The sequence below is a fragment of the Lentinus tigrinus genome (assembly GCF_003813185.1).
Source record: "Lentinus tigrinus ALCF2SS1-7 unplaced genomic scaffold L226scaffold_10, whole genome shotgun sequence".
Classification (NCBI taxonomy): Eukaryota; Fungi; Basidiomycota; class Agaricomycetes; order Polyporales; family Polyporaceae; genus Lentinus; species Lentinus tigrinus.
Window position 1 is genome coordinate 239542 of NW_027137919.1, and position 26846 is coordinate 266387.

A 26846-nucleotide genomic window follows, 5' to 3' on the forward strand; every position below is an offset into this window, starting at 1 on the left:
GTCTGTTGGCATACAAACTTCCGATGAAAGTGTGAACTCCATCATACCTCCACGAGACCACCAACGGCTTGTGACGAGAAAGTACCGTGCAAGCTCTGCGGGCACTGGCTCAGTCTAGAACAAGTGAATGTAAGTTCACTGTGTCAGTATCGCTGGTCTCTGAAGTCGCACTCACTAATTAACAATGTAGGATAGTACCCGGCTTACGATGATTGTTCAAGATGGCCGCTCGAATCCCCGATGGGGACCAGTTCCCAAGTTATGCGGAGGCTCCATGATGAGCAGAAAACATCACCCTCGCTTGTGGTACCCCCATGCATTTTCATCCAACGCCCCGAGGAGACATATGGCCGCGGAGAAGAGAAACGTCACCAACAAACGTGTCCGCCGACGGCCCACATCTCCTCCGCCGGCCCCGTTGATGACAGAGTCCGGACGTGACCTCCATATACTCCGTCTTCGAGGGCGCTCGCTTGCACCGAAGGAAGAAGCGAGTAGACAAGGGAACACTTCCTAACCGCTACCCGATGTTCTCTTCTCCTCATGTTCTCAGACATCATTCAAGGAAGGCCCGAGTAGTGGCCTATCGGCCAGGTGGGCTCCCGAAATCGCTTCGTTCCATTACAGGACGCCCGATTCCTTCAGCCACTTATTCAGTCCATAAGCTCCTCGTCCACCGGTGCCTGTCATTTGTAATACGCTATGCGTTCCGGCCGACTCGGCGGGGGTATATAAAGGAGCGACGATCCGGGTGTTACTACAACATCCACCTCTTCAGGTCGGACACAGCGACCACCTGTCGACAACACCATGTCTCTTACCGCAGGCGACCTCATTCTCATATCATTCCTTTTGGCGGCGGCGTGTTTCTGTATCTCTGTCTATCGTTTGCGGCGTCGCCGACCACACCTCCCACCGGGTCCTCGGGGGCTTCCACTCTTTGGCAACTTGTTCCAGATCCCCGACCTTTCTGCTGCACCATGGCATGCCTACAGCGCATGGAGCCATGAACACAGTAATTACTAGTTTCTGGCACCGTCTCGTGGATGTACGATTGACATCCGTTGCAGACTCAGATATCATCCGCGTTCGTGCGCTGGGAACTAACATCGTCATCCTGAATTCTCTCAATGTGGTCAATGACCTGCTCGACAAACGTTCTTCCATCTACTCAGGCAGGTGAGATTTTTCGTCGAACTCTTCTTACGCGCCGTCCCACTGATCTGCTTGCTTTCAGACCGGAAATGGTCATGTTCAACGACCTCTGCGGCTTCAAGTGGACGATGGGTGGCTCTTCGTATGGTGACGCCTGGAGGGACCGCCGAAAGATGGCCCACCACGAGTTTCACTCCAGCTCGGTCCCGCAGTATCGCCAACACCAACGCAAGTCCATCCGTAGGCTTCTGCGCGACGTCCTGCAGGAGCCTGACAATTTCTCGAAGCACGTTCGCCTGTAAGTATGCGTTCTCTTCACCTTGACGTGGTCGCTTCCGTTTATCGCCGCCTTCCGCTGACGTACAACGCGCACCGCAGGTGGTCAGGCGCGACGATCCTCTCCGTCACTTACGACATCAACGTCGAGAACCACAGCAATCCCTACTTCGTCATGTCTGAGAACGTTTCTCGCGCGAGCATCGAACTCATGGCTGCAGGGTGTCGCTTGGTGGACATTCTTCCTATCCGTGAGTTCCCCGCGATGCTCACCCTTCTGCATACATTCTGACTCCTATGACGATATATAGTCAAGCACCTGCCGGATTGGTTCCCTGGCGCTGGCTTCAAACACGAGGCGAAGCGCATCCGCGAGTTTGCTGATAGGGTGCTGAACGAACCGCTCGACCTGGCTATCAGGAGAATGGTGCGTCGCCTTATACTACCCTGCTCGATCTCCACCTGTACGGCGATTCCAACTGCGCTATTTGCAGGGTAATGGTTATCTCGGCCCCTGTGCTGCAAAGTCCTTGATTGAGCACTACGGCAAGAAGCGTACCGACCCCGCCGTAGAGTCGGCAGACTTCGTTATCCGCTCGACGCTTGGCTCGCTTTATATCGGTAAGCCCATCTCGTCTCCAGCAGCGCGTGATATGACGTGGACTGACAGCAACCGGCCTCCGACACAGCGGGCGCAGAAACGGTATGTTGTAAGGGTCGTTTCATAGAATGTCTATCCTCATCCTCCTTCCAGAACATCGCGAGCCTCGAGACATTCTTCCTTGCCATGGTCCTCAACCCCGAGGTTCAGCAAAAGGCTCGCGAGGAACTCGATAGAGTAGTCGGTGCGCACCGTCTGCCCGATTACTGTGACAATGCTGCCCTTCCGTACATCACGGCGATCGTAAAGGAGACTCTGCGTTGGCAACCCGTCGCACCCCTAGGTTCGTCGGTTGTTGTGCTCCGTGACATAGACCCGCTTAAGCAGTCGACTGACTCCTCTGCTTTATAGCACTGCCCCATATGGTGACAGAAGACGACATCTACGACGGATACTTCATCCCGAGGGGTTCTCTGGTCATCGGCAATGCCTGGTAAGCACCATCTCACCGTTCACAGTGTCTAGCAACCACAACCTCATGCGCCTGCGACCAGGGCGATCCTACACGACGAAACAGTCTACCCCGAGCCCTCGAAGTTCAACCCGGACCGCTTCCTCTACCCCGACGGCTCGCCCAACCCGAACGTCCGCGACCCGTCGGTAGCCGCATTCGGCTTCGGGCGGCGCAAGTGCCCTGGCCGCTTCCTTGCCGTCGAGTCGCTGTGGCTCGCGATCGCGAACATACTCGCAGTGTACGAGATTGGGAAGGCGATCGGCGAAGACGGACAGGAGATCACCCCCGCAGGGGACTATGTCAATGGTGTGATGTGGTGGGTGTTTATGCGTTGCGACTAGGATGACACCTAAATATGATGCTGACGGGTTTGATAGCTTCCCGAAGGCCTTCGCGTGCGCCGTGCGGCCGAGGTCGAAGGAGCACGGGGCCCTCGTCCTAGACCTCGACGACGAAGATGCGTAAAGGGTTCGAACGGCTCAGTACTTCCGGACTAATGTATATGATATTTATCTGTTCCTGTATGTAGGGTCCTTGGGTGTGGACATTGTGTCGGCTTGTATCATCTGTAGCATAAGGACTTCGTTCATAGTGATAATAGTAATATACCACCTTCCCTATGTGATCAGGTCCGAGAGATGGCGCGTAACATGCTGTATGGTAGTAGCCGCCTTCCACGGTGATGCACAGATGGGTTGAGCGGAAGCTTGATGTCCGCCGGTGGATACCGTCTTCCTGCTTCGAAAGCCACGTTACGCGGTATTGCCAGGATGAGACACGTTTCGAAGAGGTTTCGATCGAGCCTCTGTGGGGCAGAACTTCTTCGACAATCTGCGATCTGCCGGTATACGTGGTACCTTTTGCGCCGTCACGTTGGCTCTTCCCGATCCCGCCACCAGAGAGCCAGAGAGCCAGCCCCTCCTTGTAATCATTCCATATAGCTATCCCCCACAGCGGAGCGAAGATGTACCCTGCATTCTCCACAACGAATCACCTCCACCCACGTACACCTCCCCCATGCCACTCAAGAGGAGAGAACACCCCGAACATGAACCATGCGTCCGTCGCGCCTGCGCGCACCACTGAGCGCAGAGCACGCATCCGAGAAGGCAGACTTCGCCGCAGCTAAACCCCCAACCGGACAGTTATCCGCAGCACAGTTGTTGTATGCAGCAACAAAGGTACTCGTCGCCGCACACAAACATGCACCATCGCCCTCGGCGCACTGGGTGGCGAGCGAGCTTTGCTGCGATATCTTGACGTTGAGGCACATCGATGCGCACGCCGGCGCAGAGGAAGCGAGGGTGATTGCGCCGGACCCTGACGACGTGCTGGAGCCAGTGTCGTTAGGTCCAGTGGAGGACGAGGTTGAGCTGCCGTCGAGCGTGGCGAAAACCGCAGGTCCGGGAGTGGTGGATTGGTCAATGTTTCCCTTCTTATAGGCACCGGGGAAGGAAACGGTTGCGAACTTGTCAGCCGCGTTTCCGGTGCTACTGCCGCCGACGGTGAGCTGGCCGCAGAACCTGTGGAGGCATAACAGGGTCAGTCGATTCTGACGATGAGAGGGCAGCTGGAAACTTACGGGTAGTACTGATCTTGTCCACCTTCGGCTTGGGAGGACTGCCCGAAGGCGAGCAGCTCGAAGCGCATGATGTAGTTGCCCGCTGGTACACCCTCTGGGATGGCAACATTGTATCTAGGAGACCATTCGGGGACGGAGTCAACAGACCGAAGCATACCTGAGGCGAAGAACAGAGCACTCACCGGTTACCATCCACGCCCTTGTCATACGCTGGCTTCAGGGTGTTCTGGATCCCATCCTTCTCCTCCTGTATCTTGAAGAACTTTCCCTGCGTCGCGTCGAATGTCGAGCAATCGTCATCACACTGCGCGAGATACGTCATGATGTGGCCCTTGGGGTGTGACCAGCCCTCTCCCGGGTTACCAGCGACTACAAGCTGCACGCTCTGGCCCGGGCTGACGGAGGCTTGCTTGCCTGCACCCTGTGTAGCAAAGAACGTGCCCCCAGGTGCGGTCACCTTGCCAAATGGTGTGTCCGATGCGCCGCACGCAATGGCTTGGCTATCAACGACTGCAAAGCACGAGATCAGTCAGTCATGAGTGGGCACCCCAACATGATGAGCTTGGACGTACACTGCGAGCCGATCCAACCTGTGTTGGATGCAACGGCGCGGAAGGAGGATCCCATAAGATCGGTCTTCTGCGCCTTCTCTAGAGTCTGGCCCTTGACGCCCCATTGTTTGATGAAGCCGTGGGCGTTGACGGCAGGAGTGATGGCGAAAGCAAGCAGAAAAGCGGCCAACAGAGAACTGGGTACAAACATGATCGTGCGGACGTGAGAGCGTAAGAGAGAGGGAGTAGGGCGAAGGAGCTGCTGGAGCTAGACGAAACGTAAGGAGGACGACCTGCGACACGCAGAATGAGTAATCTCCACGAGGGTGCTTTTATAGCTCTCCGCCTCTCCAACTCGCGGTCTTGCTTGTCCGGACATACCCTTCGCGCGCTGAGCAGTCTTTTGCATTGATGTCGTGGGCGTGTCAGGATAACCAGTCAGTCGATGTAATCAAAGCTGGAGATGTCCTCTCTGAGAGCCACACGAGGGTTCAATTGGTGTTTCACGACCAACAGTCGGCAGACGTTCGGCGGTGATGAGGATGCCAGTGGGCCGGGGTGGTTGGTATTTGTTGACAGTAGGGCGTCACAATGCTCGGTCCGAGCCTACTGTGCTGACGTGTGTTCGCGAGACCCTAGCACCTGCGTCATACAGCAATGTGCAGCCTGGATGGCATAGATGGCATAAGTATCAGGGAGTACAAGGGTGCGTGGACGTACCCTGACGTGCACTGTGGAAAGGCTCCTGCACTGCGCATACAGTATATGCATAGACGATAGAAGACGATAGAGCTCCCGAAGGCATCATCGCCACAACACGAGATATAATCGAGCTCAGAGACGTCGCGGAGGCTGTGACACTGTTAGCACTGCCCGAATGATTCTTGATGGAAACGAGTGACGCGCCGGGTTTGGGCCAGTCTGGGGACCTGTTACGAACCTATTATTCCGTCCGAACTTCAGAACTCGAGGGTCGTCACTTTTGTATCCATGCTAGGGCAATGGGTACACAAGAAACGAGGGCTAAAAGCAACCCAAAGAGGTCAATTTCCGAGGCCCACGGCTCAATCAATGGGTAGTCATCGACGTCGGTGGGAGGAAGTGCACTGGTCCCTCCGGCGCGCCATGCAAGCGCATCTCTGGTTTCACACCATTCCACCACTCCTTAGCCTTCAACAGGTGCCTATCCTGCTGCCGTACCTATCCATTTCACATGTCAACTTTGTACCGAAGAACCACAACTGGTGCACGCACCTCGGGTACGCTGAGATACGTGCCCTCTGCGCAGCGGATGATGAGAGTGCGCTCGGGAGGGTAGAAGATGCCGGTTCCCTCTACAGGGAGCGCTTTCTCGAGATCAGCCGGCTGGTCAACTAGAACCGACGGATTATGTAGCTGAAGCGTACGACCGTTGTTGAGCACGGCCGCCACCGGTTTCTGATTGAAAGGTCAAAATATGGAGAAGAGGATAGTGCCGTTGCGCCTACCTGGTGAGAGATCGCCCGATATATCATAGCAATCCGTGAAGCAGTCATCGTCTCGAAGTTGACCATTGAGTGGTCGGCTGTGATCAAAGGTGCGCGTGGGGCGTTCGGGTCGTCGATTTGAGCGGCGCGAGTATCCTGTGGTCGAGAAAATGGGCAAGTTAGTGAGTTCGGACTGGATGAGGCCGAAGCTTACCTTTCCCGCGAGCATATCGCGCATGACTGAGACAAGCAGTTGTCCCCCAGTCCTCGCGAGCGTGTCTCGCAGCGCGGGGAACGTCACATTTTGAGGTATTAGCTGCAAAGCGATACTCAAAATTCATCCGTCACGATTCGAAGGGTTGCCCTTACCGTTCGCTCTGACGCCCAGATGGCGCCGGAGTCGATCCCTTTCTTCCACTCCGTCATCTCAATGACGCACACGCCGGTCTCATTCTGGCCATCCATAAGGGCATGCTGTATCGGGGCTGCGCCACGATAGGCAGGAAGGAGAGACGGATGGACATTCAACCGTCGCGAGGGGAGGAACATGCCGAGCAACGAGTTCGAGAGGATGCGCCCGAATGACGCGGTGACCAGCAAATGTTCCGGAGGGGGCATACCCGACGCATTTGAGAGCACTTCAGATGAGAACGGCGGTGGTGCCTGCAAAATTTCATGTAAGAACGCGTGGCTGAACTCGGCGTAAGTCCAGATATACTACCTTCCATGTTCTGAATGCCGAGCGCACATGCGGAATCGTATGCACATCAACATTGGCTTCCTCTGCGAGGAGTTTCAGCGGCGCTACGTTATGTTTGTTGTTAGAAGAGTGGGCGTATACGAAGGACCACTAACAGATTGACAACTGCGAGCCTCGGCGACCTGTCTTTGTATCTGGTTGTGTCACGACTTGAATACTTTTCCAAACATCTAAAATTCTATGTTGCCATCGTGCACATAAAGCTGAAGACGGAAGTGAACACGCACCTTTCGCTGCGAGAACCTCTTTCAGCACGAGGCACGAAAACTCATCCCGCCCGAAGAATAGAACTTTGAATGGGTCTGTCGTGGACGAATAGAGCCGAGCTATTCTGTTCATTCTCCTGCAAGCACGCGAAATACGTTGAAGAGGTAATGTCACTACATACATGTCGGCGATGGTCGCTGAGGAGGTCGCGCTGGACGCTCGGAAGAGGCGCCAATCCCCTTGGGTGCTCATATCACGTGGCCCCGGGAGTCGAACGATCTTTCATTTACATTGGTAAGTAGAGATTTTTACTCAGTTGCTCTATGTACAGTGCCCGATAACAGCAGCAAGGAAAAAAACAAACAAAGGAAGACATAGTACGACTAGCAGACTTGTGTTACATTACAGAATGGATCCTGGGCGACTATTGGGTGCCTTCCCGTCACCGCCGCTGGTTCACCAGCTTTCCGAACATGGTTCTCCTCCTCCTCCTCCTCCTCGTCGACTTAAAAGAAAGTGCCGCGCACAGGTTCGTGCGCCAGCTCGTCCGGTTTGCCCCTATGCTGAGCACAACGATGATAGAAATCCTTGCTGTCACGCTCCGCACCACGCTCCAGGTACCCCTCGGCCTCCAGGACATGGATGACCTTCAGCGACCAATACGCGCAACCTTTCCCATCTTTGAACCTATAACGGTGCAGCTTGTTCTGGTCGATCACAACTGTTCTCATCGCGTGCAGCGGGAACGGTTGGGCCACTTTCACCGTGTGCTTGTCATAGACGTTTTTGTCTGTCATGGCGTACTGGCGCGTGATGGCAATGGCCTTGTTGTGGTTATTCCCCAGGCTTGTTTCATGCAGTTCAACGGACTCATCTCTGTCTCCCGTGTCGAGTTGGAAGAACAAGCGGAAGTGAAACGACCTGGGTCCGTTCGTCGGTGGCCCAGCAGGAGGCCCCGGCATCCCGCCCATCCCCGTTACAGGCGGGACGGGCCATCCGCCCTGAGTAGATGGCGCAGGATTCTGCCAGTTGGGTACATATGGTCCGCCCACTGGCATCATGTAGCCAGTAGGCGTCGCTTGGGTGGGATGCGTGGGCACTTGGCCGTACGACTGCAAGTTGGGAGGCATGAGCTGCAACCCACTACTATAGGGGGAATATGCAGTAGTAGCCTGCACCGCCGGAGCAGGTTGTGGGTAGGCTTGAGGCATCTGCGCGGCCGGCCCAGGAGGGGCAAAGCCAGCAGCCTGAGGAAAAGGCTGCCGGGCGGCGCCGAATGCTCCCGGGAACACTCCGCTAGGACCGTAGGGTGCAACTTGCGTGGAGACGACAGGAGCGTGCGACCCAACAGGAGCGTGCGACCCGTAAGTGCATACGACGTGAACCGCGACGACCATCGCATTCCACTTATTGTTGCGATCGACGTCGTCGAAGTTGTAAAGATCTCGGTCGGTCACATATCGTCCAGCCTGGAGAGTCGGAGGGGAATGCCTTCTCTGAGTGATACCGGCTGCCAGCCCTGCTGATAACACATGTCGAGAGCCGGACATGACAAGAGGTAATTCGGGGATGTGGGATTGGTAACTGCGAAGGCGTGGAGGGTTGGGGGGATGAGCGTACGCCCTCCTGCTTGACGGCCTTATATCCGAACGGCGAGTACTTCAAAGCACCTCAGGTTAGGTGTGCCCACCAATATCGGGAGTCATCTCTTCGTGAAAAACAACAGCGCTCATAGAGTAGAACTGTATGCTTCTGCTTCTTGACATGCACTGTGGGATGCGGATATGTCAAAGCTTGCCAGACCTCAGACTGCATCCCGGATCCGATTATACGCTTCAAGCGACCTCGGAAGACAAGCTGACCGTCTCACACAGCATTAGGACAGAACGGGATCACTAGTATGCCGTTGTGATTGATGCACCATTCCGTCCAGAATTTTGCTCGTGCCGAACCCTGCATATCAGCCTTCTGGTCTTTCGAATGGCCCGCGCATGAGAGCCAAGTAGGAAGCAGCGCTCACATAGCGGCCTCGAGGCAACGTTGGAGGACTTCTAGTGATATTCGGAAACCACCCGCATGACAGTCGCCGGAGCCCGCTGTGATGTCGATTAATATGAAACGGCAAGAACAACGCTGGAGGCGGTGCGCACAGGCCCCAAAAGACGCAGAGAAGGCTTCAGAGAATCTACTAGTACCTTAGTGCCGCATGATGAAGTGCCGCCCTGGCACGGCTAACAATTGCACAGCTTTCAGTACATTTTCCCACAATCTCAGTGCCCCCGAACGCTTGAGGCCATCTTCGCTGTCTATCCAACTTGAAGCTGCACGCTCTCCTCCACCTCCATGCATCCCCGAAAGCTCCACGCGAAGCCGGTGCGACGTTCCCCCGTCAATGCTCTCGACCTGGTCAGGAGCAAGCTAGAGAATGTGAAACGCATTGTTGTGCTAGCTGGCGGAGATCTATCTTCAGAGACAAGTACTGCTTCATGGTGGCTCGGTATAAACACACCTTGCTAACGTTATTCACCTAATAGCTGTCCGAAGCTCTGAGTTCACGACTGATGGAGATAACCCTCACGGCGTGTCAGCTCCAGATGACGCGCAATCGACGTCCGAAGCGTCAGATTCGCAGCCCGAGTACGTGATGTTGTTCACAAATGCTTGACCATACGATGGCTTACTTACCTCTGCATTAGCATAGCAGGGCTGAGCCACGCTCATCTCGCCCTTGGTAGTTTTGCGCTTCCCCATGTGAGAAACAGCATTGCGGTAGAATCGTACCTCACCATCATCACCTGCAATGGGGACGGCAGAATCAAGCGCGCTATCGAGCATTTTTTCTCAATGTTCGGGTTGGAGGTGCCATCATCGGATGGCGATGTCTCAAAGCGGGTTCACAGAGACCCCCTTCTGATTGAGCTATCTACTCGCCGAAGGTACGGTTTCATATCGGCTGATTCTCTAGGTCGTTCTGACACGCCTCGCAGGTATAATGAAGAACAGATGCGCATATTTGGGCCGGAGGATGGATGCGGATCGGAAGAAGAGCAACTTCAGACGGCGTCCCGCATCATCTCCAATGCAGACCTACTGCTGATAGCAGGATGCTTGAGCGATGTTGAGGTGAGCGCAATGCTCTTCGACACGTGCCGTCTCTGATATATTTACACAGTTCTTCGCGCGAGATATCGCTCGATTGAAGGAACGTTATGGCACAACAGTGGCTGTCTTCGCGAGCGAAGGAGCCACCAACATCGGTCAATTGCAGCCCGATCACGTCTTCGCTGATCCGTTGTCCGTCGTATTCCCTCAGTTATTTGCTATGAACCCCAGGAGCCTGTGGTTCGACGATGGTAGCTTGAGGATCTTCTACCCAGGTGTCACGATTACCGCAACTCCGAATGGGGGACTATCGACATGCTATGCTGACCCCATGAACGCCGTTCCGAGGCATTCAAGAGCCTTTGCCGTTAGTTGTGGTCCATTTGTGGGTACCTCAGCCGCATCAAATTGTGGTGTATCTCTGACGACGACGACGACTTTTCCAGGTTCCCCGTCCAGCTCTGTCTCGGGCGGAGATCATGGCGATATCGGATGAGGATATCGTCCGTCTCTGCCAGAATTCTCCTAATCTCACAGACACTACAGTCACCCGCACCTTTCCGGTTCGACCGGTTTATGTTCTCGCCGAGAACGTACTTGTCAAGGTCGGCGGCTTTGGCGCTGCACATGCGCCGGAAGCCGCCGCAATGACCCTCGTGCGACAGCAGACGAGCATTCCAGTTCCGGAAATGTATCGCTTCTTCGTGCACGGCTCGAGATCATACCTAGTCATGGAGTATGTGCACGGCGAGACTCTGGACCACTGCTGGGATGATCTCACTTCCTGGGAGAAGATCCAAGTCTCAGTCGTTCTGCGCGACTACGTCAAGCAGATGCGTCGCATTCGCACCCCACAGATTGACAAACAGATCCCGGGACCTATCACTGAAGACCTCTCTCGTCCAATTCGATGCGAGCTTCCGGCTCTCGGGGAGTGCCGAGCAGGCCCCTTCTTCTCGTACGCCGAGCTGCGCGACTGGATGAACGGACGCCTGCGCGTCAGCCAGCAGATGCAGAGATATCGGTACGGCGGACAGGCGTTCGACGACTCCGAGTCGCTCGTCTTCACTCACGGCGACCTCTTCTTGCGCAACCTTATCCTCGGAAATGATCAACGTCTCTGGCTAATCGACTTCGGATGCGCGGGTGTGTACCCGCGGTGGTTCGAGGTGTATGGGATGCTCGAGAGGACCCTCATCTACCCGCAGCCGAAGTTGTGGACGTGGACGCGCAAGTTCGCTGCGGGGCCGTACGAAGAGCAGGAGCGCTATATATGTGCTTGTCAGGAGGCAATGACTCTCGGCACTCTGTGGCCGGATCCTGGCCCGGAGGAGCTCGAACGGGAACTGTCGAGTCTTGGCCTGTGATGGACGTCATGATGCCCATCTGGACTCTGCGCTGTCATAGAAGAGGCTGGAGATTAGCATGTACATAACCGTCCGAGGCGAGCTAGTTGCGGACATGATGAGCACACGGCGAGTGCTTCTGGCGGGATTCCAGGCTTGACAAAGTCGATACATATTCTGTTCGTTATCAACTGGTTTGGAGATCCCATCATCGAATAATTGAACGTCAACATTTAAATCATATCGACAGCTTGGATTTCGCCGGTGCGGGAGTGGGCACTAGAGAAGTATAAGGAGGAAGAAGCAGTAGTACGATTCAGTGAATGCCGGCTCCAAAACATCGGTGTTGGCGAAATCTTTCATGCATCTTAGCCTTGTGCCCCTGCGCCGCAACTGTGACCGACCAAGCGTTCGTGCCTCAACTTCCACGTTCAGTGAGTCAGTATCTAATCCGCCAAGTAGCCGCGAAATCGATGGTATTAGTGATACATGACACGGTTTCCGACATCGGTGCGATACATGTACAATGACAGATACATAGTCCTGGAGCAACGCGTGTGCAGGGGGAGTCGATCATACCAGCGAGTTGTTTCCCTGATCTCGATATCTTCCCACCTTGAGCCACATCTCTGGCTTCTCGCTCTCTTTGCTGACGGAAGGGAAGGTAATAGCAGAGACGTTCCAGACAATTGGTTTGTCACAAAGTTCGAAGGTGAAGTTGGCGAGCAGCGTGGACAAGATGACCTCTGCCAAGCAACGCCAGGTCGATTATCAGTATTTCGACCTAACCGAGATATTATCGAGATACGTACTCATCTCGATTTGCGCAAACTTGAAACCACTACATACCAGATCACCATCGGGTCAGCATCATAAGAGTCTATCTGGAGATCGAGAGGTGCGCTTACATGCATGAGCGATTACCGCTCACGAAGGTCATCCTGCAGGAGCCGGAAGAGTGTGGAGCGTTAGGTGTATGCAAGGGCAATCATGACATGGATGACGCACATGTTTGAGTATACGCCGGGTATGTTGGCATTCTCGAGCGCCTTGGGTAGGGGCTTGAGCCAGCGTTCCGGCTTCCATTCTTCCGCATCTTCTCCCCAAAGGGCTTTGTTACGGTTGCAAGCCCGCACGCCCACGAGCAGGTTGGTTCCCTTTGGGACTGGGATGCTGTCAATCACCGTTCCGTCGGAGCCAATGATAGGCTCGGCAAGTGGGAGGGCTGCGTCCTGGAAGGCTCTGTGTGAGGTGAGCGAATCGAGTACATAATTCACATCCAAAAGTTCTGCTTACTCGCGGAGCACTACCGGCGTCGGAGGATGTCTGAATAGAACATAAGATCAGGGACAAACAAATTGGGATTTGAGATTGTACTCACAAGCGTAAGGTCTCTTTACACACGGCGTCCAATAGTGGGAGTGCGTGCAGCTGGTCATAGGCGATATCCTGCCCATTACGAGCCGCCAAGATTTCCAATCGCACCTTCTCCTGGATATCAGGTCGCTCACAAAGGAGCTGGATGACCTGAGCCATCACGTGAGACGTGGTATCTGTCGCGGCGAACAGCATGATGCTAGGAGAATCGAGCGTGAGTTTCAGGCAGCCTTGCATTGAGATCGCCGCACTTCATCTGTCCTTTGATCTGCTCGTCCGGTAGTCTGTCCTCCGCAGTGGCAGTCATGTTTGCCTTCACTAGAGTTGACGGCTGAGTTTCATCTCTTCGTCAAAGCGGTTGAATGCGCTTACGAAGAATGCTGATGATGTCTTTGCCGACATCGAGTTCTCCCTTCTCGAGTGCAGCTTTCTTGTCTTCGATAATCTGAGTAGATGTATCATATAGAACGTCAACAACATGCTTGAGGTCCTGGACCTGCTTGGAAGGGAGGTGATCGACCATCCAGCGACGGAACCATGTCGGACCAAGCTTGGTCAGAGTCGGGCTGGTTTGGCGCATCGCTACCATGAGCGGCGTGAATGATAGCGGCCTGTATCATTGTCAGTACGTATTGAAGAGCGTTGAGCGCATAAGACGCACAAGTAGTTCTTCGCAGCCAGAGTGTAGGCGTCAGATGCATCATCGGAGGTGAGCGGATCAAACGAATAGCCCAGTCCCGCCTGCCCGAAGATCTCCAGGGCAGCACGACCCATCCAGTCAAGCATGTCCAAGTCCGTAGCTCCGCCGGTGATGCGTCGCGAGATGCCATTCACAAGCTGCGTGCACTCGTCAATCGATGTAGCGGTGTACGGCAGCATACTTCCCGTCACGTACCCTGTCTGCCACTTCATAGAACACAGGAGTCAGGTTCCGGAGGTTGTTCTCCGAGAATACAGGCGTCAACATCTTGCGCTGCCGCTTGTGTGCCTCGCCTACGGGTCCGAGTGATCAGCGTCGTAACGTCGGTTGGTGCCGCCAGATCAAACATACCCAGAACGCCTAGAATGCCTGCACCCAGCAGTAAGCGGGTACTCCTGCGTTATGGAACCGATTAGCGGAGCAATTTGAAAGGCAGCCGTGTGTGTAGTAACTTACTCAATCAGCCATGGGATCTGATCGTACGTTCCTTGCTCCTTAAGGACGATGCTGCGCAACGCAGTCGGGTCGAGAACGTATAGCCATTTTCGCTTGACGGGATCCTTCAGTTCGAAGGAGGGAAAGGGACAGCATGAAGTGGACTGACCCCAAGTACAGCATGAATCTTCACGACAGAACCGTAGTTCTGTCCCAACTCATCGTGGAAACCCCATGCATCTCTATCGAAGAGCTGCTCCAGATTGCCTAAGATCAAGGTGAGTATGATGGGGAGCAAGATGCTGAATTGCAGGGCGACGTACCGGATACGATTGACTTCGAGGGAGGGCCGGGAACTATGTCCAGTGGCGACCTCTCAAACAACGGACGCACGAGCTGCCATATCGCCCACAGAAAGCCTCCAACGACCAGGAGATAAGCAAGCATGACGATATTACCAAGAGTGAGGGGAGAAGAGGACCGAGGATGCTGTCACGGTCGGCCTCGGACTTGCAGAGCTCTTATACGAAGCCGGATCGGAGTGACGGAACCTTGCGAGTGCATGCAAGCCCCATCGTAACGGATGACCACTGTCTGCGGGCGTCCTAGGGCAGATCGGGGAGAATGACATGGCCCGTACAGGAATGTTCAGCCCCGGAACTGTTTCGCTAGAGACCGTAGCCGCAATGATGGCCATAGAAGCACGGATGACACCGTATTTTCATCTCCGCGAATGAGACACATGCACGATCCAGGCAGTACGGCGAACCGAAGCTATTCTTGAGCCCTCCCATCGGAATTCCATGCACAAAACGTGGACCGGAAGCGGGACTGATGTTGGGAACTTTGAACGAGCGGCGAACGCCCACCTGGGAGTTCGTGATTGGGGGGGTCGCAAAATGGTCGCGAATGACAACGAATGAGGGCGACTTCTTCAGCGGAGCGGGGCTAAACAAGGCATATGCACTCGTTACTTTCTAAGGCGGGCTGATTGGCAACCGAGAGCAGTAAAGTATGCGTACCGTGCATATCGGCTGGTTCAACAGACTGTAAACACCTGTTTAAACTTTGTTGGGCAGTGCGATCCTTCGGACCCTACAAACTTGGAGAGACCTGTAGTCATCTCTCTCTGAACGCATATCCTGGATGAAAAACGTCCAGAGGATGCGTTCAGAGAGGAGGCAATCCGGTCGCGCGATGCACGCAGATGGTGCCACAAAGGAGAGTTCGAATATAGCAATTACCATCAGCTACGATAGTGCCTTGCGGAGAACGATAAGGGGCCTTCTCACGAAGGCGAAGTGTGAATTGAATGTCGGAACCGTGGCTCTTCTCCGAAGCAGTCATTACGGAAGAAGATCGCAGAGGCCGGAGGGTGCAGCCTGGTATTGCCGCAACGCAATGAAAGCGTTTACGTGATGGGGTCAGAGAAGCGACGCATCCCGGATAATTACAACCAGACCTCGGCCAACAAGGCGGGAACAGGTTCACCATTATGCATGCATGTCTTGTACGTCTAGGTTTGGTAGGGATACATTGTGATCGTGCGCAGTATGTCGTCAGCACCACGACGTACGGTAGTCGCGGCGGACATACCGAACACGCCAGCCGGTGCTAGGCAGAACCGCTTGAACGGCAGTACGTGTCTCCGATTGGTGGAGTGAAAAACGTCGTGGTCGGTGCATGTCGCCGGGCAGCACCCACGCCAGCATGGCCGAGCAGTGCGCCGATGTCGGGATTCGACTTCAGGAGCGCAGGGATGGTGTTCGTCATAGGAGACCAGTGGTGGTCCTAACTGAAGCAGATATGTAGTCGTGATGAGCACACTGGATCGTCTCATCTTGTCCATTGACACGGATACTCACTGATATAGAGGAACAACCCCCAATTCGGTATCTAGCTCCGGATTCTCGTACCCTGACGAGGCGTCTTTTGCGGCTGAGGTCATAGAGGAGGCTTCCACCTCCTTCATTGCGTTCTTCACCGCTCGTACCGCGCGCCTGTCGCTCTTCCTACCTGGTACGGCCTGCGTGAAGCGCTCGATGACCTCGCGCGCATGATCCGTACGACCATCAAGGACCAATCGCCGAATGGTAGCCAAGTAAAAGAAGGTCAATATATATCGCTTCATGGTTTCTGGGTCCGGTTTCTCGACGACGGGTTCCGTGGAGTGTTCGGTAGGCTCGTCTTTCCACTGGGTGTTCTTGAGCTCTTTGCACGCCCGATCTACAGTATCCTCCCAGTAGTTGAGCAGTCGATGGACAGACTGCATGTCTCTTGACAGTCGCAATTGTTGCATGAAAGCGTTTTGCGTGCCGTCGTCGCGGTGAAATCCGAGGCGATGGAGGTCGATGATGACGCGCGTGAGGTACGGCCAGAACTGGAACCGCGCGAACATGGTGATGAAGATGTTGAAGAAACGCACATCGTAAACCGAATGCGGAGGGATGGGTTTCATGTACTCAGCATCCGCTGAAGGACGGGACGGGGCAGGGCGAGCAAAGACGCGCTTGTGTGAGAGAAGTGGGGGTAAGAGGGCTGGAGACACATGTATCCTGCGAGATGCGGCGACCTGTTCAAAGAAACTGCGATATAAACGAACGAGTGTCGCGGGCCGTCTTACACCATGCACGACGGTTCGCCAAAGCATGTACGTGTGATAAAGCGAGGGCTGTAGTCTGCGACGCAGGGTGGGAGGCGGGCCGAGCAGATAGAGGTTACCCTTGGGCTTGTGTAGGGGAGGTATGCGGAGACGATGTTCGGATATAAGCACTGGGTCAAAGATGATTTGCGGAACGCCGACAAGGTAGAAGTGGTGTTCGAAGACTGAGAGGAAGGCAGAGAGGGATTTGCGACCGAACGCCTGATAGTAAATCATCTCGGCCAGTGCCCAGGTTGATATAGCGCTGTATCCAGAGCGGTACGCCAGGCTCCGGATGCGCCGAACAAGATTGAGGCGTCCAATATCGAGGAATACGCCGAGAAGAGCTGCGAGATTCCTGGCCGCGACTGGGCTCCGGTCACGAAGGGCTTGCTTCAGTTGCCTTGCAGATGCGGCGACAGCGGCAACATCGTCATGTGCAGGCACGGGGATCTCTCTGATGGTCACGACTGGAAGAGCCGTATCCAACTCCTGTAATCTGCGGGTCAAAGTGTGTAACCGAAGCACAACGCGAAGTAACTCACCACTCCGACGACGCGAGCCCGTTCTTCCCACAAAGACTCCAAAGTCTTGATGTGTTTTGTCTCCTTCGCCAACTCGAGCCTTCGTAGCAGGTGGATGTAGGTGCCCTGGGTCACGAAGAGTTTGCGCGAGCATGCTACCCGAAGAGCAGCCATTGCAGGCGTGAAGTCTCCAGTTGAGGCGAAGGTCCGGACAGCGGAACTGTACCAAGCAGGGAACTGAACTTCGAGCAGATCCTTCGCGGCCCTCTGCGGAGACTTCTTGTAATCCGGTAGCGATGTTTCGTAGTTCCACGTAGTGACGCAAAACTGTTCGAGAAACTGGATGGTGAAGCTCGGCGGGGCGAACCGAGCCAGAATGTTGATGACATCCGCGGAGACCTGACTGGCATACCCCTTGGAGGCGGCGAGGAGGGCGAACCTAGCGATGAGAGGTATGTCCGGTATCGCGTCCTTCCGGAGTGTCTCCGTCAGGATGAAGCCCACCGACCGAGTACAGTCCCATTTCTCCTTTGAAGGAACGAGTGACCACCACTTGACAAAGGCATCGACTCGAGCCTGGGAAGGGATGTTGTCCGCACTGAGGACCTTCCGGGCAATGAAGTGGTAGACGGCATGCGGGCGAATCCTCACACCGTGCTCGACAAGCTCGGCGTGTACATGGTCCGCGTCCTCGTATTTCCCACCAAGAGCCAGTCGCTCAAGGGTGTAGCAAGGTAACGTCCGATTGCGGTCAAGAGGTGAAGATGCAGCGTACTCCTCCGCCGAGCCCGCGGCGTGGATGTAGCTTTCGTCGGGCTCCTCGAAAAGCGACGCGTCTGGGCTCACCGACGGGTAGGGATACGCCTTCATCTCCTTCATCATCGGTGTCTCCATATCCATCGAAAGCGTAGGAGTATTGAGGAACTGCTTGCTAGTCATCCCGCCCACCCTGACCAGCGCGTCGAAGCGGAGACGAAAGCGAGAGAGCGACTGCCATGGCGGGTGGGCAAGCACCCATGATGCCATGTACAGCTTCCAGGGTGTTGCTTGAGTGTGGTCGACGCCGTGGGTGCTTTGGAGGCCGAGAAAGACGTAGAGGTCAACGACGAAAACGAGCAGCTCGCCCTCAGCTCGACGCTGAACAGTTTACAACACATGGGCGCTTACCAGTACTACGGCTCTGTTCTCGACCACCATCTCCGACATGTCTTCGCCAAAACGCACCGCGTCACCGGCTCCAAGCTCGTCGGAGGCAAAACGCATCAGGTTGACCGTGAACCAGGGAGTTACCCCAGTTGACCCCGAAAACGCGGCAGGCAAGCGCAGCGAACTGGAACCAATTCAAGGTGGCGACATCGGCAACCTACCACCCGTGCCCACAGGGACATCCACAGAGCCCGCCAGCGCGGTGCCAGCGCGATTGCTCAAGGCGGAGGGAGACGGGGAGGCAGGAGATGACAGTGGAGATGTGTCGATGGCTGAGGGTGGGGACGCGGCAGACGAGGAGGCGGAGTCGGGGGAGGACAACGACGACGAAGACCCCGCCCAGCTCGAGGCCACGCGACTACGGCTTGAAGAACAAGCTCGCAAGTACCTCGCAGCGCAGACACACGAAGTTGTGATCCCCTCCTACGCTGCGTGGTTCGACATGGCCAAAATTCACCCCGTTGAACGACGCGCCCTCCCCGAGTTCTTCAACTCACGACACCGGTCAAAGACCCCTGCCATATACAAGGACTACCGCGACTTCATGGTCAACACCTACCGCCTGCGACCATCCGAGTACCTTACCGTGACTGCTTGCCGTAGGAATCTCGCCGGAGATGTGTGTGCCATCATGCGGGTGCACGCGTTCCTCGAACAATGGGGTCTCATAAACTACCAGGTGAGTTTTCTGCCGCATAGACCAGGAGAACAGACGCGTGAATAGCGTAAACTCTGTTTAGATTGATCCCGACCAGCGTCCTGCTGCCCTTGCACCCCCTTTCACTGGCCACTTCCGCGTCATCCTCGACACCCCCCGTGGTCTTCAGTCTCTCCACCCTGGTACCCGGCCAAAGCAACCTAACGCGCAGACAGCTGCCAATGGTGTCACGAAGACAAGCGGCACCCCTACTCCCGCGTCTCTCGAGCTCCGTTCTTCCATCTACCAGACTTCCGCCAAGTCTTCTCGCCCCATCTCTTCACAAGAGGCGTCCTCCCTCATCAATGGCGCATCCGCGCCAAACGGCGTCAGCGGAGACAACGCACCGACTATCAAATACCAGTGCGATACTTGCGGCGTAGACTGCACATCGGTTCGGTACCACTCCCTGAAGACGAAGAACTTCGAGTTGTGTCCCCCATGCTACCTCGACGGCCGCTTTCCCTCTCACATGTTCAGTGGCGACTTCGTCAAGCTTACCTCCGCAACGGGCGCCAATGGTGTCCACCAAGCCCTTGGCACCGGTGCTGATGATGACTGGTCAGACCAGGAGATCCTACTCCTGCTGGAGGGCGTCGAGCTGTATGATGACGACTGGTCTGCCATCGAGGAGCACGTGGGTACGCGGAGCGCGCAGCAATGCATCCGGAAGTTCCTACAATTGCCCATTGAGGACCCGTATATCGCCGCGGAGGGAGACATGGGTCCTCTTCGCTTCGCTCGAGTGCCGTTCGAGCAAGCCGACAATCCCGTGATGAGTGTGGTCGCTTTCCTCGCAGGCGTGATAAACCCGGGCGTCGCGGCGGAGGCCGCAAAGACCGCGTTGCACGAACTAACAGACGGGGAGAAGAAGGAGGAGGAGATCGCTGAAGAGAAAAAAGACGGTGAGAATGCTACCGAGGGCGAGAAGAAGGATGAGAACATGGAGGAGGATAAGCCCAAGGAAGCCGAGGCCACCGCCGATGCTGAACCCTCCGCTGAGGCTCAGGGGGACGAGATGCAAGTCGACGGTCAGGCTGGCGGCAATGCGGTGGCGGCGAAGGTGGCGAAGACAATTCCCCATTCGCGCGTCGTCCGCGCAGCCGACCTCGCTCTCAAGTCCGCATCGAAGGCCGCTGGAGCGCTCGCGGACGCGGAGGACGCACAGATCCGGACCACCCTCGCGTCGCTCATCAAGCTCACGCTCACGAAGCTCGAGCTCAAGACGGCGCAGTTCGAGGAGCTCGAGGAGCTGCTCGAGGAGGAGCGCAAGAGCCTCGAGACCGCGCGCATGGCTCTGGTGAACGAGCGCGTCAACCTGAAGCGCATGCTTGAGCACGTCAAGAGCGAGCTCGCGAAGCACAGCAGCACGCCTGGTTCGGGGTTGGCGGCGGCTGTCTCCCAAGCGCAGGCGGGCCTCACGAGCGGGCAGGGCACGAAGGTCAGCGAGGTGCAGGCTGGCATGCCTATGGAGGGTGACATGGGGCCGATCGGCGAGGGCGCGAACGTCGCGCAGCTCAGCTGAAGGTGATGCTGTGGGCAACTCTAGCGGACTCGAACACACTCAGGCTATATTCTCTATCTCGCTATCCGATATTGCTGTTTCCGTACGTACGTGTAAATTCTTCATTGTGAGAATATGAGTTAATTTGTTGTAGTGGTTAGATCATTGAAGCGATGTTTGCTCCGTATTCCGTACTATAGCTCTGTCCTTCTACTCTGCTCTGGTATGCAGATATTCGACTTGGACTTGACCGCTTCACCGCCAGCAGTTCAAGCGCGTCACAAGGCGCTGCAAAGAGGGCGCTTGGCGTAGCTTTGTGTGACCAAGAAGGTGAGTGGTTACGTGGATATGCGGAGCTAACCATCGGAAAGCACCCACAGAGAGAAAAGCATCAGTGCCCGTTGGTGGTCGATGCAGTATTAGAATGACCCTCCATGTTGCATGAAGTCAGACGAAGAATGATCGATTGCGGTGATTGCTCCAGGTCAGGCCAGGCCCTCCTCGGGATTCGCTCAGAAGAAGGCCATATAATTGCTGGCGACGGGATTAACCGGTAACCCATGGCAATGTGTCGTGATAGGACGACGAAGGTGGTTTGGCGGAATGTGGGCGGAGCTCGAATTGACACGACCGCCCTCAAAACGGGGCCGCCTGACAAACTCCCACACGCAACCACCTTTGGTCCAACCAACCCTCGCTTTGCTAGTTCTTGTGGCCCAGACCCTACCCCTATACCCCTAAGCTATCAGTCTATCACAAAAGCAGGCAAGCATGTCGGCCCCGATACCGTTTGTTTGCATCAGTGAGTCCTCCTCGTGGTTGCCAGTGTCTTCTTCCCCAACCACCTCGTACTCACCCCACACCAGCCAACGCCCCGTCCCCCACGGAGGCTTCCATCACTCCGTCCGGAACTGTTTGCAACCCTACCCACGATGGAATGATCGCTTTGAGGCGTCGCCTGGCTGGAAAGACAAAGGTAAACATCTTCGTCAAGATCGGGTACAACGCGTACGAGAGGCTGGACGAAGGGGTGCTGCAGACCGCCATCGTGAGTATCCTCTCTGTTCCCATCCCCATACAACGGCATGCTCACTAGGAGCATGGCGCACGCCCGCTGTCCGTCAGAACGCCCTCGCCTCGAGCTTCGAGAAACGCATCCTCCCGCACTGCGCGACCGTCGAGAAGCTGCGGCTCTGCATCGAGTTCAAGTGCGACGGAAGACACGACCTCGCAAGGTACCCCTGCCCCGCGCAGACCGACCTCATGACGGAAGACGTGCCGAGGACTCTCACCGCTCTGCGCGTAGGCCTCACCAACAAGGACTTCACGCGTCTTCTCCCCGGAAACCTCGAAGTCAGGATCATTGGAGACCACTTCCCCGAGTGGTCGACGGTATGGTAGATGGGCGGTGGTTGGTGGTTGGGTCGTACCGCTGGGTGGTTTGCTTGCGAGTCGGATGGTCACGGTATAGGTTCATGTCGTATTGTTCTCGTTTGGTCAGGTAAGGTCTATCAAGTTTGTTGTCGCGCTATGTAGTACTGCACATATATCCGGTAGTCATCGATTCCGAAGTCGTTGTCCATGTATAATATACCCACACTCTATGAACACGAACACCTCTCAGGCCTCTTCATCCTTCTATAGAACGAGCCGCAAATTCCTCTTGTCGCGGCCTGCGAGCTCGTCCATGTGCCGCAGACGCAACCTAGTTCTATAGCGAGCATTGCTGCAGCATCCCGTCGAGCCTGCAGACAATCTCTGATTAGTTATCTGCCGGGACTGCATCGAGACGCCGCACTCACGACAATAGTCGTCTGCATCTCTCGTGACGATCCGGCACACGGTCATCCGGGCAAGGTCTAGGACGTCCTCCTCCAGCACAAACGCGCAGTTGATCACCCCGACCTCCTCAATGGGGTCCGACACCGGCCCCGCAAGGTCGTCCACGACCAGCCGACTGCGCACCAGATCGACCAGCGCACGCCCACGCAACATCCCGCACCACCTGAAGTCGAGCTTCCTGAGCCTCGGACAGAGCCCGCGGGGGCCATTGAGCAACTGCACGGTGGCGTCGGAGATGGACGACTCGTGCAGGCGCAACTCGCGCAAGTTCGGAAGGGCAACGAAGCACGCCGCAAAGGTCTCCGGGGCGAGGTCGATGTCGTGCAGTTCCAAGAGCTCGAGAGGCGGTGTCGAGGAGTCCAGGAACTGCATGAGGCTGGGGCCGACGGGCTGCTGACGGTACCCGAGGTCTTCGAGTGAGCGGAGATGGAGGTGCCGGAGGATCGGGGCGTGGATGTGCGGCAGGAGCTCGTTCAGGTCCGTCGGCCCGTAGACAGTCAGGCTGGTAAGGTTTGGCAGAGAGACAAATCGGAACGACTCCTCTGTCTCAGGGACGTAAGGGTGCAGATAGATGAAGGGCATGCTGAGGGTGAGCGTCCGGAGCTCGGTGAGGGGCTCCAAGATACTAATGATAGAGGCGGCGGAGAGCGGCCGTTGATTCAGGCTGTCTTGGATCCGCAAGTCGAGGTGGCGGATATGGGTGGGGAAGATAGGAACCGCGGGGATGATGGTAGACGCATAGGAGACCATAGTCAACCTCGGTGCTCGTTCCGCGCTGAATGTGTCGGCCAGGCGGAGAAGGTCGGAGGCCCCGTCGATGTCATCGCCATCCGGAGTCGACGCAGATGTCTTGATGTTGACCTCGCGCAGCTCTGGGAATGTGCCCTGGCACTGCGCAAGGACGAACTCTCCATGCTGCGCGGAGTCCACCTCGATCCTGAGCGACCGCCACTGCGCCCTCCTCGTCGACAGGAGGGCCATGAGCCGATTGATTTCCCTCTGCGTGATTCGCCACGACACCACAAAGGTGACATGCAAGTCCGCCCCTGCCGCCATCTTGAGCCAGAACTGCGTGCGGTCGAGGACGTTCGCGTCGTCGCACCGGACGTATACGTGCGACCACACCTTCGGGGACAGTGCGGCCCTGCGCCACGCGGAACAGACATGCGAAACGACAAGCGGTGCGGGAGTCCACCCGTCCTCGACGCAGTGTCCGAAGATCTTGATGAGCAGCTCCCCGGGGAGACGGCGTGCGAGGGTGAGGATGCCGCTGCAGCGCTCGATGGCTGCGCGGTGCTTCGCCTGCTCGTATCGTAGGTCCCGGACTTGGTTCAGCAGGCCCTGGATACGCTCTTCTATTGCGTCTATGGAGAGTTCATGTTGGTATATCGTCTCGCGTGCAGCCCGGACGACCTCCGGCGTAGGCTCGACACGGTACTGTAGCCGCTCCTCGTCGGTAAGAAACGACATTCCTAAAGGTTTGTGGCACTGGCAGCGTGAGCAAGACGACCACAAGCAGAAGCATGTGGCGGAGACTCACTCTAAGTATTTTCGGTATATATATCCACCTCTGACGCTTGAGTGCAGGCTGTCAAGATGATTCGAGAGCGTTACCAGAGTTGGTAGCTGGCACAGTGCATTTGCTGAGTCAGCTTATCTCGTCTGTTCTCACCAGCAGATGCCCAGCATGGGATTTGATACGTACTCAGAGGCTTCTGCCACCCACCGTCTATTCGATTTACTTACCTAAGGAACGATACATATCTCAAATCGACATGGAGGCTCGGGGGGATTCGCGAGAACACCACGGTGTTTAAGTGGCAAAGCTTGGGCAGTAGACATTACTGCTTACGTCATCATAAACCCCACCTTGAAGCTTGTTCATGCAAGAACGTCGGCCCCAGCCCTAGGTTCGTGTCTTCAAACAAGTTGGACTCAGGAGGAAGCTTAAAATGAAGCAAAAGCAGGAGGTATATGATACAGCATCATCTACATGTGTCCACGTATACTCGACAACATCTTGGAAGCCGCGTGGCACTGGATATAAAGACAACCCGATGAGTTCACTGTCATCTAGGAACCCATGAATCACACCTGCGCGACCCAGTCCTCAATCTGCTTCCACACCACATCCCGCACCTTCTCGTCCCACCAGCCCATCATCAATACATCGTGCGGCGCGTCCTTCACCCAGATCGTATGCACCTCCGTCCCGTCCCGCTCCATCGCCCCTACGAGTTTCATGACCTCGCGCTCGAGCCGCTCTGCGTCGCCGAGCACGACGCACACCTTCGGGAACTCCGAGAATAGGCTCAGGCCGCGGGGAGAGGCGATAATCGGGAACTGGAGCGACGTCGGACTACGCTGGGGCTCGCAGGTCGCCTCCGGGGGTCCGAGCACGAGCGGGGCGCCGTTGCCGTTGCCATTGCCGTTACCATTGACAAGCGGCGTGGAGGGGACCGGCGTCGCAGGGGCGGAGGCCATCGTGCGGAGGTACTGACGGTGCTCCTCGTTAAGCTGTGCGATGGTGAGGTCGGAAACACTTGCAGCGAACGCGTCGCCGTAGAAGGCGGATAGGACACGCATGGACGCAGGGCTGACGTAGGGACTGTGCATTGTCTCGACGGGGTTGTGGCCAAGGAAGGTACGTTGAAGAAGAGCGCGAGGTTCCGGGGTATCGACAAGGTAATCGGTCTCGGCGTGCGGACGCGGGATATATGACGACGGTGCTTCCGGGAATGCATGCGCTGACAGATGGTGGTCAGTGATGAGAAGGTCGTTAGCAGCCGCAAGACTCACATGGGTCGCATGAAGGGGAGAGAAGAAGGAGGCCGTCTGGCGGCGGCAGTACACCTTCGTCTCGGATCCAGCGGGCAAGAGCAAGCACGAGGTTGCCACCAGCACTGTCGCCAATGAGGACTATCTTGCAGTTCAGGTTGGCTGAAGCTTCGGCGACGCGGGCGTGCACCTCCGCGTTGGCTTTCCTATTCTTAGTCCGTTCTCGATAGCTCTGATTGCTCACGCCGAGGTAGTCGATCACAGCAGCGACTCCAGGCTCATCGTTGTCCTCTTCGGGCCGCGCGCTAGCCGTCTGGTCCGATGCGGGGCTTTTTCGGAGGCGCCGCTGGTGACGATTGACGATGTGCGCATATACGGCGGCGGCATCCTGGACAGCGGCGGGGAAGGGCGCATGTTGGAGGAGGCGATACTCCACCGCGTGTATCTCGGTGAACGCCTTGTCCTGCAGGCGCCTGAGTCTCAGTTCGTTCGAGGACGACTGAGGACATACCTTCATGAGACGAGCAGGAATCTTCGATGTTGATGACTTTTCGTGCGCAGACATGTGGCAATATCCTCCGCCGTGCAAGAAGATACCGATGAGGGGCACTTGGCCAGCGGCAGCTTCAAACTCTCCACCATCCATGAGGCCGTCATTGGACTGCGTCGAACCGTTCTTATCGTCAACGCAAGCGGGAATGACTACAGAGCCCGACGTCAGTACCACGAGTAGAAGAGGTATGTGAGTTCACAAACGTGTGCGATCCTGCTCCAGCTCCTGGGTCGGGGATTTGGAAGGAACGCGGGTACTCACTTTTGGGCCGCTCCTTTGGCCACACAAAACATCCCACGCGCTTGAACGGAACCTGGGGGTCGGCGATGATGCCTGTTCGTAGCTCCTCCGGCACCGGGTCGACCCATTCGAAGCGGGTGTGCTTGAGAGCCTTGTTGTCGCATTCTTCGTCCGGATGGCGTGTGCCCCAGGTCACGCCAGCGAGCTCCGTCACCTTGTATATGCGGCGCATGAAGTTGACAGAGATACAACATTTGATGGTCCACGACGGCCTTGGACGATAGCGCCGTGGTAGGAGGCCGTAGTATATGGTCCACCAGATGCACATCACCAGAGACGTGAAAAGTCGCTGCGTTACATATATCGACTTGAGAGGTTCTCTGGCAAAGGGCATCTCCGCCTGGTATGCATGGCGTTTCTGGGGAGGTGGCATGGTGGTATGTAGACAGTGTCGTCAAGTAGAGACCGTGAGTGATGTTGTCGAGAGCGCTGAGAGCGTCGCCGAGGATGTGAGAGGTATCGTCAAGGACGTCGTGGACGTCGTCGAGAAAGGATGGGAGCGTGCGTGGGGCATTCTAGGCGCAGACCTAAATATCCCTCTAGAGCCTGAGTGCACGCAAGATGTTGATTGACGTCACTCTAGCCCCTTGAGCGCCCGAGCAGCCACAACACAAATACGTGTAAACAACGCGGGCGCGTCACGATCAGTCGCTGCCTTGTCGCTTGCGATCGTGACCGTCGCGATCGCAGGCCGTGGCTTCTCCCAAGACTGTCAGACATGCGCACGCA

The 26846-nt window shown here is 56.1% G+C and overlaps 11 protein-coding genes across 11 annotated transcripts; 4 read left to right on the plus strand and 7 right to left on the minus strand.

Moving 5' to 3' along the window:
* Positions 1–638: 638 nt before the first annotated feature.
* L226DRAFT_485572 (cytochrome P450) lies at positions 639–3103 on the plus strand. The gene is made up of 11 exons (XM_067677117.1): positions 639–1015; positions 1071–1179; positions 1238–1453; positions 1534–1682; positions 1743–1858; positions 1926–2052; positions 2121–2134; positions 2186–2375; positions 2444–2525; positions 2587–2862; positions 2924–3103. The coding sequence occupies exons 1-11, from the start codon at positions 811–813 to the stop codon at positions 3009–3011; spliced, it is 1572 nt and encodes a 523-aa protein (XP_067536004.1). The 5' UTR covers positions 639–810; the 3' UTR covers positions 3012–3103.
* A 353-nt stretch (positions 3104–3456) lies between these two features.
* Positions 3457–5168, minus strand: L226DRAFT_485573 (uncharacterized protein). The gene is made up of 4 exons (XM_067677118.1): positions 4701–5168; positions 4311–4638; positions 4129–4242; positions 3457–4069 (listed from the first exon to the last, which is right to left on the minus strand). Exons 1-4 carry the CDS (start codon positions 4888–4890, stop codon positions 3571–3573), a joined length of 1131 nt encoding a protein of 376 aa, XP_067536005.1. The 5' UTR covers positions 4891–5168; the 3' UTR covers positions 3457–3570.
* A 415-nt stretch (positions 5169–5583) lies between these two features.
* Positions 5584–7310, minus strand: L226DRAFT_534344 (Formyltransferase). The gene is made up of 8 exons (XM_067680645.1): positions 7133–7310; positions 7001–7075; positions 6867–6949; positions 6515–6808; positions 6360–6461; positions 6167–6301; positions 5934–6116; positions 5584–5879 (listed from the first exon to the last, which is right to left on the minus strand). Exons 1-8 carry the CDS (start codon positions 7242–7244, stop codon positions 5748–5750), a joined length of 1116 nt encoding a protein of 371 aa, XP_067536006.1. The 5' UTR covers positions 7245–7310; the 3' UTR covers positions 5584–5747.
* A 120-nt stretch (positions 7311–7430) lies between these two features.
* Positions 7431–8706, minus strand: L226DRAFT_534345 (uncharacterized protein). Its single transcript, XM_067680646.1, has one exon. The coding sequence runs from the start codon at positions 8660–8662 to the stop codon at positions 7619–7621; it is 1044 nt and encodes a 347-aa protein (XP_067536007.1). The 5' UTR covers positions 8663–8706; the 3' UTR covers positions 7431–7618.
* A 1102-nt stretch (positions 8707–9808) lies between these two features.
* Positions 9809–11770, plus strand: L226DRAFT_534348 (kinase-like protein). The gene is made up of 4 exons (XM_067680647.1): positions 9809–10048; positions 10100–10235; positions 10285–10599; positions 10661–11770. Exons 1-4 carry the CDS (start codon positions 9957–9959, stop codon positions 11579–11581), a joined length of 1464 nt encoding a protein of 487 aa, XP_067536008.1. The 5' UTR covers positions 9809–9956; the 3' UTR covers positions 11582–11770.
* Positions 11771–12018: 248 nt separating this feature from the next.
* L226DRAFT_44520 (cytochrome P450) lies at positions 12019–14840 on the minus strand. Its single transcript, XM_067674877.1, has 14 exons — positions 14396–14840; positions 14242–14339; positions 14094–14185; positions 13989–14032; positions 13833–13930; positions 13599–13774; positions 13310–13548; positions 13189–13255; positions 12942–13136; positions 12857–12886; positions 12569–12802; positions 12469–12501; positions 12373–12401; positions 12019–12306 (listed from the first exon to the last, which is right to left on the minus strand). The coding sequence occupies exons 1-14, from the start codon at positions 14517–14519 to the stop codon at positions 12134–12136; spliced, it is 1632 nt and encodes a 543-aa protein (XP_067536009.1). The 5' UTR covers positions 14520–14840; the 3' UTR covers positions 12019–12133.
* A 631-nt stretch (positions 14841–15471) lies between these two features.
* L226DRAFT_612488 (uncharacterized protein) lies at positions 15472–18364 on the minus strand. The gene is made up of 3 exons (XM_067686400.1): positions 17259–18364; positions 15938–17205; positions 15472–15867 (listed from the first exon to the last, which is right to left on the minus strand). Exons 1-3 carry the CDS (start codon positions 18261–18263, stop codon positions 15864–15866), a joined length of 2277 nt encoding a protein of 758 aa, XP_067536010.1. The 5' UTR covers positions 18264–18364; the 3' UTR covers positions 15472–15863.
* A 51-nt stretch (positions 18365–18415) lies between these two features.
* Positions 18416–20891, plus strand: L226DRAFT_612489 (Smarcc1 protein). Its single transcript, XM_067686401.1, has 2 exons — positions 18416–19122; positions 19184–20891. The coding sequence occupies exons 1-2, from the start codon at positions 18442–18444 to the stop codon at positions 20663–20665; spliced, it is 2163 nt and encodes a 720-aa protein (XP_067536011.1). The 5' UTR covers positions 18416–18441; the 3' UTR covers positions 20666–20891.
* A 524-nt stretch (positions 20892–21415) lies between these two features.
* On the plus strand, positions 21416–22045 carry L226DRAFT_570470 (uncharacterized protein; the record flags this gene model as incomplete). Its single annotated transcript, XM_067684439.1, has 3 exons — positions 21416–21446; positions 21511–21692; positions 21770–22045. 3 exons carry the CDS (start codon positions 21416–21418, stop codon positions 22043–22045), a joined length of 489 nt encoding a protein of 162 aa, XP_067536012.1.
* Positions 21934–24233, minus strand: L226DRAFT_552594 (uncharacterized protein). The gene is made up of 4 exons (XM_067682874.1): positions 24192–24233; positions 24027–24112; positions 22447–23958; positions 21934–22389 (listed from the first exon to the last, which is right to left on the minus strand). The coding sequence occupies exons 3-4, from the start codon at positions 23954–23956 to the stop codon at positions 22283–22285; spliced, it is 1617 nt and encodes a 538-aa protein (XP_067536013.1). The 5' UTR covers positions 23957–23958; positions 24027–24112; positions 24192–24233; the 3' UTR covers positions 21934–22282.
* A 341-nt stretch (positions 24234–24574) lies between these two features.
* Positions 24575–26650, minus strand: L226DRAFT_612491 (alpha/beta-hydrolase; the record flags this gene model as incomplete). Its single annotated transcript, XM_067686402.1, has 4 exons — positions 26079–26650; positions 25776–25966; positions 25286–25727; positions 24575–25233 (listed from the first exon to the last, which is right to left on the minus strand). The coding sequence occupies exons 1-4, from the start codon at positions 26488–26490 to the stop codon at positions 24575–24577; spliced, it is 1704 nt and encodes a 567-aa protein (XP_067536014.1). The 5' UTR covers positions 26491–26650.
* Between the last annotated feature and the right edge of the window lie 196 nt (positions 26651–26846).

Coding starts and splice junctions, on each gene's coding strand:
- L226DRAFT_485572 (XM_067677117.1), top strand. CDS start 811: ATGTCTCTTACCGCAGGCGACCTCATTCTCATATCATTCCTTTTGGCG. Junction 1,454..1,533: donor TTCTCGAAGCACGTTCGCCT/GTAAGTATGCGT, acceptor CGCGCACCGCAG/GTGGTCAGGCGCGACGATCC. Junction 2,526..2,586: donor CTGGTCATCGGCAATGCCTG/GTAAGCACCATC, acceptor GCCTGCGACCAG/GGCGATCCTACACGACGAAA.
- L226DRAFT_485573 (XM_067677118.1), bottom strand. CDS start 4,890: ATGTTTGTACCCAGTTCTCTGTTGGCCGCTTTTCTGCTTGCTTTCGCC. Junction 4,243..4,310: donor AAGGGCGTGGATGGTAACCG/GTGAGTGCTCTG, acceptor ATGGTCTCCTAG/ATACAATGTTGCCATCCCAG. Junction 4,070..4,128: donor GGACAAGATCAGTACTACCC/GTAAGTTTCCAG, acceptor ATGCCTCCACAG/GTTCTGCGGCCAGCTCACCG.
- L226DRAFT_534344 (XM_067680645.1), bottom strand. CDS start 7,244: ATGAACAGAATAGCTCGGCTCTATTCGTCCACGACAGACCCATTCAAA. Junction 6,950..7,000: donor AGGCTCGCAGTTGTCAATCT/GTTAGTGGTCCT, acceptor AACATAACGTAG/CGCCGCTGAAACTCCTCGCA. Junction 6,117..6,166: donor ATCGGGCGATCTCTCACCAG/GTAGGCGCAACG, acceptor CCTTTCAATCAG/AAACCGGTGGCGGCCGTGCT.
- L226DRAFT_534345 (XM_067680646.1), bottom strand. CDS start 8,662: ATGTCCGGCTCTCGACATGTGTTATCAGCAGGGCTGGCAGCCGGTATC.
- L226DRAFT_534348 (XM_067680647.1), top strand. CDS start 9,957: ATGTTCGGGTTGGAGGTGCCATCATCGGATGGCGATGTCTCAAAGCGG. Junction 10,236..10,284: donor GATGCTTGAGCGATGTTGAG/GTGAGCGCAATG, acceptor ATATTTACACAG/TTCTTCGCGCGAGATATCGC. Junction 10,600..10,660: donor CCGTTAGTTGTGGTCCATTT/GTGGGTACCTCA, acceptor CGACTTTTCCAG/GTTCCCCGTCCAGCTCTGTC.
- L226DRAFT_44520 (XM_067674877.1), bottom strand. CDS start 14,519: ATGCTTGCTTATCTCCTGGTCGTTGGAGGCTTTCTGTGGGCGATATGG. Junction 12,887..12,941: donor TGTAAAGAGACCTTACGCTT/GTGAGTACAATC, acceptor TGTTCTATTCAG/ACATCCTCCGACGCCGGTAG. Junction 12,402..12,468: donor AGCGGTAATCGCTCATGCAT/GTAAGCGCACCT, acceptor TCTGGTATGTAG/TGGTTTCAAGTTTGCGCAAA.
- L226DRAFT_612488 (XM_067686400.1), bottom strand. CDS start 18,263: ATGGCATCATGGGTGCTTGCCCACCCGCCATGGCAGTCGCTCTCTCGC. Junction 17,206..17,258: donor GGGCTCGCGTCGTCGGAGTG/GTGAGTTACTTC, acceptor CGCAGATTACAG/GAGTTGGATACGGCTCTTCC.
- L226DRAFT_612489 (XM_067686401.1), top strand. CDS start 18,442: ATGTCTTCGCCAAAACGCACCGCGTCACCGGCTCCAAGCTCGTCGGAG. Junction 19,123..19,183: donor GGGGTCTCATAAACTACCAG/GTGAGTTTTCTG, acceptor AACTCTGTTTAG/ATTGATCCCGACCAGCGTCC.
- L226DRAFT_552594 (XM_067682874.1), bottom strand. CDS start 23,956: ATGTCGTTTCTTACCGACGAGGAGCGGCTACAGTACCGTGTCGAGCCT. Junction 22,390..22,446: donor AGATGCAGACGACTATTGTC/GTGAGTGCGGCG, acceptor GATTGTCTGCAG/GCTCGACGGGATGCTGCAGC.